An 11,721-nucleotide genomic window follows, 5' to 3' on the forward strand; every position below is an offset into this window, starting at 1 on the left:
CATGCGCTGTACGCTCTGAGAATCAAAACGAGAGAATTACCTCCTGCTACTTCCGTCTTCACATTACAAGTAGTTGTTGTCTCTGTGAATGTGAAGTTTTCTTATATATCCCCGTCAAAATCAATATTAAAAAACTGCCTACATATCATTATAGTAGTTAAAACAGATCTCGACATGTGTACGCCATTAACACAGCCTTTGGTTTTAACAATCAAACAGACATGATCAAATTATGTATGAAGATTTCGTCTCCATACACTTCTGTTAAACTAAGTAATGTAGCTGAACATACTATTTTTTCCCCCTTTACATTCATTTTTCTACTTCGTCTAATTTGATCTTTCCAGGCGTCTATTAAGTTTAAAGAAAAATCACTATGTTAGTAACTTATCACAGATTCTGGCGAAACCCTGGAAATGGGGATCACAAGAACTAATCACTTTACAATACTTACCCCGATTATCTTTATTGGATTGATGATTTTGACTTACATGGAATTCTTGACCTGCAATCACATAGCAAGCCTATTGTCGTTAGTATACTTATAAACATTTGGGTCTATATTCTCTCTAGACGGCAAACTGTGGGTGCCTTACAGTTCATTTATTCATTTATTGCTGTTACCAATACTTGGACGTTTTAGGATCCAAAATTCCATTGTAGACTTCCCTAATTAATTACACATGTCAGTGGAATCAGGTTAAAGAATTACAACAAACAGATGTCACGGCAAAGCAGAGTTTAGTTGACTTTTTAACATAGATGAGGTTTATTTGTGGTAATGTCACATTCTTCGTATAATCAGAAAAATTAGAAAAGTGAACACTGTTACCAGCATAATTTCCAAATGACACAGATAAAATATATCACAATCAGAATGTTAGAAGTACAACAGACAAATGGCAGTTTTGTGCAAAAAATCATCAATACTGTATGTATCCGAAAATTCAGTTCTCCACGTCATTCTGGCAGGCTATTCTGAGGAAATGTAAAGAACCAGTAACACATAAATCAGCTCTGAAGTGATTTCCATGCAGTTTCTATAGCACTTTAAAAACATTAATGCAACTTTATTTCATGTTATTCATCTTGTTATAACATTAGAAATCAGAACTGTAGCTCTGTGGTAAACCCACCCTCCTCCTGCTTTGAATTAAGCTGATATTACTGACAAATTAGCTAGCAGTAATGGAATTCAACTTTTACCCTAGTCCAAAATAATGATTTAAAAACAGTTTGAGAGAGGGCACCCTATCTTTGGCGCATACCACGAAACGTAGTCACCTTGGTTCTTCGACATCCAAAAGGATTGATTGGTTCTACTTTATGTTTTGGTCATCTGTTCAAATATAAATATAGGTCATTATTGTAATGTAAAAAATAAGGCAGGTTTATTTCATGTTCCCAGTGGGATTTGTCAGTCTATTGTGCATTTTCTTCACATTCCACATATTGTGTAGTGGTTCATATTCTCTCACACAAGGCTGGGCTGCTCAGAGGGATTATAAAACTGACCATTTTAAAAGTGTCTGTGTGCAGCTACACGCAGCTCTCTTCAGTTCATATGGCCTTGACATCGATAAGGTTGCCTTGTTGGTTCCCTTGCCTCAGGGTCTTGATCCCCTGCAGCTTGCGGCCGTGGAGGGTGAAGCGAGACCAGGCTGCCAGCTGGAGCAGGGCACAGGTGATAGGCACGAACACCAACATGTAGAAGCAGCCCAGGCGCACGGGCGGAGTCCCTGAGCCGGAGGCAACGTCAGCCACAGAGACCAGAGAGTCCTTCACGGGGTGCCGATCAAAAATATCATAACCTGGTGAAGAGAAATCCATAATTAAATCACATGATCATTCAAGGTACGAAAAACACAATGAATCAAATCACATATGGAACCATTTCAGAATATATGCCCCTGACACAGCTGTGCAAAAAATGTGTAGAGCAGGATAATTATCCCACTTCTAAAAAGGGCCCTTAGAGTAACACAGATCAAATAATACAATTGGTATTAGTTGGGAGGCTTAAGGAACTCTTATTTTAATAAAACCTTAGGGGGGTTGTGTATTTGTATTGTGTATTTCTATGATCACAAGGAAATCCTGAAGTTGGGTATCTTTGTCCTTTATATTTTCAGCATATGGAACTGGAGAAACCTGTAAATAACTGTCTTTTGCAGCATCAAGACAAAAAAAATGCTTTTTTTGGCATTTCAATTAAACTGGAATGAGCAGTTTAATTGGGTTGTGTAACTAAAGAGTCATGTGGTCATTTTTTACCCGTTAAATAAAGCAATTTGAATAGGTGTAAATAACATTTGTCTTGGGTATAAGTGAAAGAAAACACTGACAGGTTTCATTTTACACTAAGGCTTATCAAGCATAGTCTTAAAAAGTTACCACATTCATTGATGCAGACACACATCCGCTTGGAATTCTAGAAATCTGCAGTGTCACTGAGCTACAATCTGCCAGAAAGACACATGAACACAGCCGCTTATTTACACTTCCTTGTGAGGAGTGTTTTACGTCAGTACCTGTGTAAACACACAGCAGCCAGGTGCCGATGAGAGGGGCAAACGTCTGGCCAGGTTTGGTCAAAAGGGCGACCATCCCGAAGAGGAGAGCAGAGGTGGCCTGCTGACGTTTATTCACCACAAAGTCCTCGTCCACCAGATCGGAGATAACCAGTTTCAGCAGCTTGCATGTTCCTTCTGTAAACACCCGGTTACTACAAGGGAGAGAAGGTTCTAGTTACAGGCTCCAGCACCAACAGTAAAGTAGTTTGTGAAAAACAAAGATCAAGAGTATATTGTTCAGTTCTTTGTTAGAACATTTCCATAAATTGAAGTGTGTCAATCATCTTTCCTGATGTCTATTTGTCCAGTCTTAAAGAATGGGAATGGTTACAGTTTCTATGTATGCTTAGGTGTGCCTGTTTGACTTTAAACCACATTATATTGTGTGAAATACAAAACAAACTTAATCACTCTGGGCTGATATGTTTGAGAGCGATAACCAAAAGCATTCACACAGTTGACGACAAATCTCACTTATATAAGACTTACAACAGACACTCCAGCAGGGATCGGCTACTGATGATGAAGAAAGCATTTAAATCCTGTTTTTACGTCATGACATTAATGTTGGATTCAAATAGACTTTATTTAACCAATAAACCCTGTTTAACCAATCATTCTGTTCCTCTGAACGCATTGTTGTTATTTCTGTCTACTCTGTGATATAAGACCTACTGTTTGTCTGTCTTAAATAGAAGAATGATCCTTACTCTGTTTCTCTAATTTCTTATTTAAAGAGTAAACTACACCAACATTATTGTTATTTTGAAAAACGTTTTTGTGTGGACTTTTCTCCATTCGAATCAAATATCTATGAATAGAAAGTGTTGTATGTGGTTAGAGATTTTAAAGCCCTTTGAGGTGAGTGACAGAGGCACAAACTGGAGCAAAGTAAACATTTTACCAGGAGGGAAAAATGTCTTGCAGCTAAAAAAAGTTATATTTGGATAAAACATGTACAACATTTTTGAGTTAAGCTAAGGGAATACACTGCGACAGAAAGAGTCCTTGGTGTGTCCCTAAGAATATTGCTGTGTTTGTGTATTCAGATTTGAGAAAAATGAACAAAAACAAGCAAACAAAAGTACAAGCGTTCACACATCGGACCCCGTGATGCTTGTGCTGATGTGTGTGTGCGTTGCCATACCTAGCAATGAAGATGCACAGCAGATAAATGTGGTCAGCCCCAGCCAGCAGCATAGCCACACTAAGTCCCAGTTTGAGCATAAATAGCCAGCGGATAACCTGGTAAACACCGTAGCGCTGGCACAGTGTCAGGAAATACAAGTTGTTCAGGTGGGGGGCAATGTAAGAGATGCCTGCGTGGGGGGTAAAAGCAGAACTGAATTAAACAAAAACAAATCAGCGGGAAAAAAAAGCAATTGTAACATAAAGAAGTCGGGTAGCAAATAATATTGAAATGGAAATATATCTCCAATAAGATCTGTTTCTTGCATTTTTTGTAATACATCACTGGTTTTCTGAAATATCCCTCATCTTTAATGATGATTTTGGGCCAGATTGGATCAAATGACCATGATGCATTCATGTAAGAAACTCAAATGGGTTTGCAATATAAAAAAGCTTGTATGCAACTAGCTTGCATCATGACAGTAATGGTAAACATTCTAAATGTGTTTCTCATTTATAATATAAAATAAAGAAAATCACTCTTAGATTCAACAGTTTGTGATTCCCTATAGTGTTAAGCCTTTACAATGCTGCCATAATATATGCGGTATTTATTTGAGTCTGTACTCCCTAGCTGTAGCACTACCAGTCATGATTTCAAAGACCTGAATGTTTTATTTGTTGTCTCTTACCAAGTAAGATAGAACCTGTGGAGGCAGAAATATTGTCAGACAGGAGGTGCTCCAAGAAAAGAGGAAAGAAGTTGCTGTTGAAGTGGCAGTGAAACACCTGCAGGGGGAGCAGAGACAACAGAGAATGGTAAGTAAATACAACAAAAATCAGCTACTGTATCACATGAGAGCGTTCTAAAAGTAGTCACAGTTTAGTCTTCTAAGTTAAAGACAAATAAACACACCATTAAGCTTTTACTGTTTAGAGGCTCAGTGATAATCCAGATTTTTCATTTCTCAAAGGGTCAGAAGAGTTTTTAGCACATGTTGTAGTTGTTTGTTATGTATATCTCACCTGAACAAGGTTCATAGAAACAAACCACATGAAGTTCTTGTGCTTGGAGAGCTGCTTGAGGTACTGTCCAATGGTGACGGGTTTTTCTGGGTTGGTAAGTGGAGCGTTGCCAACATTCAGCCTGGGGCAAAAAGAGTTAAGTGAGACGCAGAGGAAAAATAAACACCACAGCTCAAAAACACGTCAACCAGAGTTAAATTACAAACCCTTACTCTTTAAGTGCCAGGGCTTCGTCCTGTCTTAGACGGACTTCCTTTTGGAAACGATGCTGCAGTAATCGAGACACAAAGAAAAATCCCAGAATGGAAAAAGCTGCGAGAGCCACGCAGAAGAGACGGAAGGAGTAGAAATCCTCTTTGTCCCAGAAGGAGTAGGACAGAAAAACGGAGAATGAGCCGAGGGCGCTGAACACGGAGCAGTGGAAGTTGAGGCGCGTACGGTCGCTGTTGGACACGGCGAGGTCGGCCAGCAGGGCGCTGTGGTGGAGGTCCACCATGGAGAGGAAGCCGTCGTACAGACACAGGCACAGCAGGAACTGCAGGCCGGGTCGGGCCCACGCCACCCAGAAGGCCAGGAAGGACAGAGCGAAGAGCGGGCCATTGGTGGAGAGGGCCTTCACGCGCTTCAGCACCACCTCTGGATTTGATATCTGAGAGCCGGACCTGGGTGGAAAAACATGAACACATGAACTGACTTGTTATACTCTGAAACCTTTCTGGTGAAGCCATTCAGAAATACAAAGATCAAACTAAAAATAACTGTTGTTGATGACTGTGTAAATGCTCACATTTAAAGATGATACAAATCAAAGAGAACACTTGTGTATGTGTAAACATTTCCACAGTATAATGTTATTATAACGTCACAAGTTACGACAGTACAGCGACGCATATGGTTTAATCTCAATAAAGAGCAATCACAGACGGAAGCTTAATGTTTGACAATGCTCGCTCTGACGATGTGTTTACCTAGCCTTTTAAACACGACTGCAGCTGATAAAAGAGGTTACTCTGAAAGAATAGGGTGTGCATGAATCATAGCTAAGGGACAATGTGTGCGAGAACCTCAAAATGTAGTAACTGGAGGGATAGAAGGGTGATGGGATGTCAGAATCAAAGAGATCATTTCGTAATTGTACAATCCATGTCTATATATTCTAGGGAAATGTCACTATTGAGTTTCAAAAGATACCATTTAGCTAATATATTACACTATGTTGACGTTGGTAAAGCTTTTAGTCATCAGTATCTCTTTGAGTTCTCCGCTGAGGTTGTTGATACACATCACTGAAACTATGTAATGTTGATACAAGTCAACAGTTACTTGCTTCTCTTCAGAGACAAAAATAGACTGTAGCTTTAAATGAGTCTTTAAGAATGATGAAGTTTAACAGGAAACCTCAGATCTAACATATTTATTGCTTGTATATGTTGCATATCTTGAGAGGCTAAATCACATGTCATTGCATTTTCTCAATGGAGCTGACGTGTGGGTAATCTACTTTATCTTGAATATAAAAAATAAATGTTTTGGTAGCTTGTCTGTAGTCATGTGAGGAAGTCTAATTGTGTAAATTGTTGTAGGTAGGAGTATTTTTTTTCTATTTTTTTAATTAAACATTATTTATCCTAGAAAGAAAGCTGGATACTTACTGAGGAGAGTTGAGGAAGGCACGATCACTCAGCCAGCCGAAGAGAGGGTCATTCAGACTGTTCCATATGAGGAACACCGTCTGTGGAGCAGCAGAGAGAAGGAGTGATCGTTTATAAAAAAATCATCAAATAAAACACAAGGATGGTTTATTTATCAATTAAAGCATGAGATAAAGCTTCTGGGAATTAGAAGAAGTCCCATGGGAGGACTGTGGATCTTAATTAAAACACATTAATTACAGACTTCTGTTGCCATTTTAATAATTGTGTTATTATAATCAGGCAATTTTATTTCAACCTTTTATTAGAAAAATATTAAAGCAGAAATTGTACTTAATATTCTACTTTCAATCAGATATCAAGAACCGACCAATTAGGTTTTGTTATCGGAAATAAATGTGAAAAAAAATAATCCTGACCTTAAGTTTTCCGTTGATAAACAAATATCATACGATATCTTGAAAAAGATTCTGGTTACCCTGCCTTTCCGTGTCTCATTACATGTTCCTTATCCAGATGGTTATAAAAGATAAAGAACTGCATACGAACATGATAGCTACCAAACTGGTTAGCAGGACTCCCATACAGCCATAGAAATCACCGCTGTTGTACGGCAACGGCAAACTAGTGTTTCATTTTGAGCCTGGGCTACAGGTCAAAATCTAATTTGGATCATGGTTAAGTAATGTTCTTTTGATATGTATATGTGGATCTCTCTGCATCTCTACATCATTGCAAATGAGATTTCCTAGGCTTATATAAAAGTTTAAATGAATGCAATGAACACCTGACACAGTAACAGGTTACTTGTCACCAGAGTTGGGTGTAACGCGTTACTGTAATAATATTACTTTTGTCGGTAACGGAGTAGTGTAACGCGTTACTTTTATAATTCAGTAATCACACTACAGTTACTAACATTGCCCCGACACGCGTTACTTCGTTACTTTTATAAAATCAGTCATAATCACCCTGACAGACAAGAGGGGTTTCCGCCGCAGGTTTATATGTACGTAATCTGCGCGATTTGCGCGTCCACATCTCCACGTGCAGTGCTGCATAAACATGGCTGAGTCAGCGATAACTTTCGAGGGGTGGAGCTATGCCCATTATTTTGAGTTCGTCCGAAGAATAGACAGGAATGTGACGGTGAGGTGCAAACTGTGTCCAGGCCAGAAGCTGTTATACACTGCTGCAAACACCACGTCAAACCTCAACAAACACCTGCAAAGAACACATGCTAAGGTGAAGCTAATAGCTAAGGACCGGACCCCCGAACCCAGAGTGAGGATGTTGTGAGTGCGCCGCCTCCGACTCCGAAGCGCCACAAATTAGAATTTGGAGGACCGGTAACCAAAGCAGAGATGGACAGGCTTGGAGCATCCTTCATAGTAGAGGTAATGTTGCCCATTTGCACAGTGGAATCACCATCGCATCGTTCAGAGATATACTGCGCAAAATACAGATAGCAGGAGACAGAGGACAGCCATAGTCAGAGCTATCTGGATCAGTCTTATGCGACAATGGAAACTGAACTAAAGAGAACATTTGAAACTTTAGCAGTCTGCGTGATCTGCCTGTAGGGAGGGGCTGGCCGGCCCTGCGAGTAAAGTAACGAGTAAAGTAACGAGTAAAGTAACGAGTAAAGTAACGAGTAAAGTAACGAGTAAAGTAACGAGTAAAGTAACGAGTTACTTTATGTAGAGAGTAACGAAGTAGTGTAATATATTACTTTTTTTTAAAAGTAATATGTAATATGTAATATATTACTTTTTTTTAGTAACGACCCCATCTCTGCTTGTCACTCACCTCTCCCACCCAGAAGGAGACTTTATCGATCTTGTAGATGGACACGAAAGTCTCCACGTAGTAAAGCAGGAACACATTGTGCAGGATGGAGGTGAACAAGGCCAAAGAGCCGTAGAGCACTGCAGTAGAGACACCGCTTTGCCAGCAGCCCCATGCTCTCCGGCCCATTCTTCTTTCTCAATCACTCTGCTGCCTTTTCTCTTTGTGCCACGCTGCAAACATCTCAGGGCCTGGCCGACCCCGGGTCACCACCTCATGGTCGCCTGCAAACATACAGAGCAAGAGGATAAATGGTTATTTTCAGTTCAGTAGACAAACGGTAAAAGACATTATTCTCTCCCCCTTAAGCAAAAAGACTTGATTTGAATGTTAGCACTACATTTTAATACGCCAAACACATTTCTGAACCTTATTGGAAGTTACAGCATTGTCTCTAATATTGAAATGTCTCAGTCTCAGCAAAGATTCTGTGCAGACCAAAAGGAAGTTATTTTCATAGCAATGCTGCAGTAGGTAGTCGTTAAAGTTAGTTAGGCCACGGTTCGTTTCTGCTTTGGCCCCCGCCTTTCTGTGGTGAGCTGTGTAAAACTATAATTTTTCTCAGCTCTTTGTATGACCACTCCCCTGACTTTCCTCCACCTCACCAAAAAGCTGGGCGTCTTAACTGTGAGACTATAAAAGGAAAGTCATATGATCCTCAGGCTTTCTATTCAGGCGACGTGCTTTCACTGGGCTTTATTTTCCATGGGTGTCACATTCATAATTGCATTCTGTCGAGGGATGAATCATTTTTAGAAATTGCTGTTCAGTGTGATTTTGAGGGGATCTGCACCAAGCTGAAATGTTTCTTTGAAGAAGACTGTTGAATTATAATGTGAAGTGGAAAACATCTCTGCAGCACCACAATGTTAGTATTACATGTTTTTGACACAATTCACCTTTAAAGAGTTTGTCATTCTTGATTAGAAAATTGCAGGAGGCTTTATTGTAATTTGGATAGAATTTCAATAAATGATGCAGCCTAATTCTGATAGTGCTTTGAACATTCACGACAATAAATGTAACTCCCCGTAAAAGATAAGTTCATAATATTTGATTGCTTTAAAGACAAAGAAACGATATGGCATTAAAAGCACCCAATGTTGTCTCCATGTCACATCTCCTTGTGAATGACTGTCTTTTCTCACACAAGCCAAGGATACCGAGTTCCCAACAATGAATGTAAATCCTGCTTTCAGTTTGCATAGCCGTAGACGATGCGACACTTTCCTTTCGAAGCTCCTGGTGCAGTCTCACACGTAGCACCCTTGGGAGAAAAATTCCCTTCAACAGGCTTCTTACTTCACACCTGACTCCCACATGCTCCGACTTGCCCTGATCTACAAACATGCTCTCACAGCTTGAGTCGGGGAAGCCATATAATAGCTAACAATAACAGTGTCTCAAGGCAATGTGACTCTTTCTATTAGCTTCAACCACAAAGCATCAAAGAAAACCTTTATACGGCAGGGAGATAGCAACCTTAGCCCAAGCAACCTCCTTTGGAGTGCAATAAAAAGCTTTCCAACCCTGTTCCTATCAGATCCAAGCAGTAGAGCGGCTGCATTATATCGCATCTCTCACACATGGTCTATCTTACTAAGATTAGAGGTAATCTACCCTGTGGATATACAAATATCCACCTCATGTCCATAAGCCACAGCACATCCAGGAGCTGCTTCCACCTGTGGACGTTTATGGCAGAGTGATCAACCTGTTGTAGCTATTCACTCGGATAGCCAAAAGGTGTGATGACCAAACACAGTGCCTGAGCTGCTGATCTCAAGATTGATTTCTAGAACACTAGAAAAAGGGGGCATCTTATTCATGAGATTTTTGCACATGGCTATATTAACAATGCAAGCCTTAGTGTGAATTCTGACTACCTGCTTGAATATTATTTGTTTGTATGGGTGTTCACAGTCTTTTTCATCCTTCTTTTCTTTTTGCATATATGATACTGAAATGAAAGTCAGTTTCACTTCCTTATTCCGTATGCAAAGTCTGGATATGTCTCATTTAGAGTCAGATTTTTTAATAAATGGTGTATTGATTAATTCGTCTATGAGTGTCACTATTGCACCTACAATTTTTTTAACATATTTCTAGTTAAACTAAACAATATAACGTCACCACTGATCATGAATTAAATAGTGCTTGAATCAACCAGCCATCCTAATTATTGATATTCTTAATATAAGATACAGTATAATAATCATGTATCCACTATCCGTTATGTTTACTTCCAGCTAGTAAGCAAGCTATCGTAATTTAATAAGCTTCGACTATTGTTTCTGTCTGAGTCTGAACCGGTTCATATTCGATCACAAAGCTTCAACTAACAACCCACATGTTGTGTAGTCTGCTGTGCCTGATAGTAGTAGCTGGTAGGATCGATAAATATGTCTAATGATACAAATATGTATAATACTAGTCTATTATTGGGTTGCAGAGCGTTGCAAACTCAGCTACTGCTAATGGTTAGCACTAGCTAGTCTTATTTAAAGGCTAGTATTAGTTAGCTGGTTAACGTTGAAAGGCTGCCTATCTGGAGATAAACACATTCACAATTAGCTTCAAGTTATTTCTATATCACGGTAGTATAGAAATGTTACGTACCGACAAAAAGGCTGTTAACCAGACCGAATAAAGGGTCTGTTTCTCGGTGGGAAGCGGACTTGTTGGCACAGGCTCTTCCGCTCGTCAGAGCAGCTGTGTCTCGGTGGAGGCGGACAGACAGACTGCGTCACGACATCTACAGTCGGCTACTCACGTCCGACGGTCGTAGTGGATGATGTGTAAGCGTGGGTTTCCCGGTAGACAAACAGATAAGACTTTAGCGACACCCAGTGCCAATTTCACTAGCACCAGCTCCCCCCCAGCCTATTCATAAGTGAGTACAACAAGCTCTACCATGAAGAGCTGCTTGACCTGCAGGGTAGTTTCCATTTGCCACATTGTTAGCCTACCACTGAATCTCAGAAGAAAACATTGGTATTTTAATTCAGCTATACTAATAATAATAATCATCATCTTTATTTGTATAGCACCTTTCATACAATAAGTGCAGTTCAAAGTGCAAAAGACATATCAGAACATTGATATCATATAAAATACAGTAACCACCAGTAAAAGACATAAAAACAAACTAAAAATAGCGTAGAGTTGACATATAAAAATTACATAGATTAGAGGTTACATTTGTATTTTATTTTTTAATTTATCTTAATTACTACAGATGAATACTCAAATACTTAATCAACAAATAAATGATGAATACCCAGCTAAATAATCCGTTTTACGGCAAAAAAGTAATCTAAACATTAATGCATAGCTTTTTCATTTAAATTGTAATGACACAAATACATAATATAATAAACATCCATTATTCTCAAAGGACCATTGGTCATTCTGAGTACTGTAGTTGTGTAGAACCAAAATAAATACGTTTATTTATTACACTTAAGTAAAATAAGTTACTTTTTAAAGGG

At 39.3% G+C, this 11,721-nt stretch overlaps 1 protein-coding gene across 1 annotated transcript; it reads right to left on the reverse strand.

Moving 5' to 3' along the window:
* Window positions 1-740: 740 nt before the first annotated feature.
* Window positions 741-11,092, reverse strand: mfsd13a (major facilitator superfamily domain containing 13A). Its single transcript, XM_034119737.1, has 9 exons — window positions 10,850-11,092; window positions 8,192-8,454; window positions 6,383-6,462; window positions 4,943-5,392; window positions 4,731-4,851; window positions 4,397-4,493; window positions 3,721-3,892; window positions 2,532-2,725; window positions 741-1,811 (listed from the first exon to the last, which is right to left on the reverse strand). The coding sequence occupies exons 2-9, from the start codon at window positions 8,357-8,359 to the stop codon at window positions 1,561-1,563; spliced, it is 1,533 nt and encodes a 510-aa protein (XP_033975628.1). The 5' UTR covers window positions 8,360-8,454; window positions 10,850-11,092; the 3' UTR covers window positions 741-1,560.
* Between the last annotated feature and the right edge of the window lie 629 nt (window positions 11,093-11,721).

Source organism: Trematomus bernacchii, unplaced genomic scaffold, assembly GCF_902827165.1.
Source record: "Trematomus bernacchii unplaced genomic scaffold, fTreBer1.1, whole genome shotgun sequence".
Taxonomy (NCBI): Eukaryota; Metazoa; Chordata; class Actinopteri; order Perciformes; family Nototheniidae; genus Trematomus; species Trematomus bernacchii.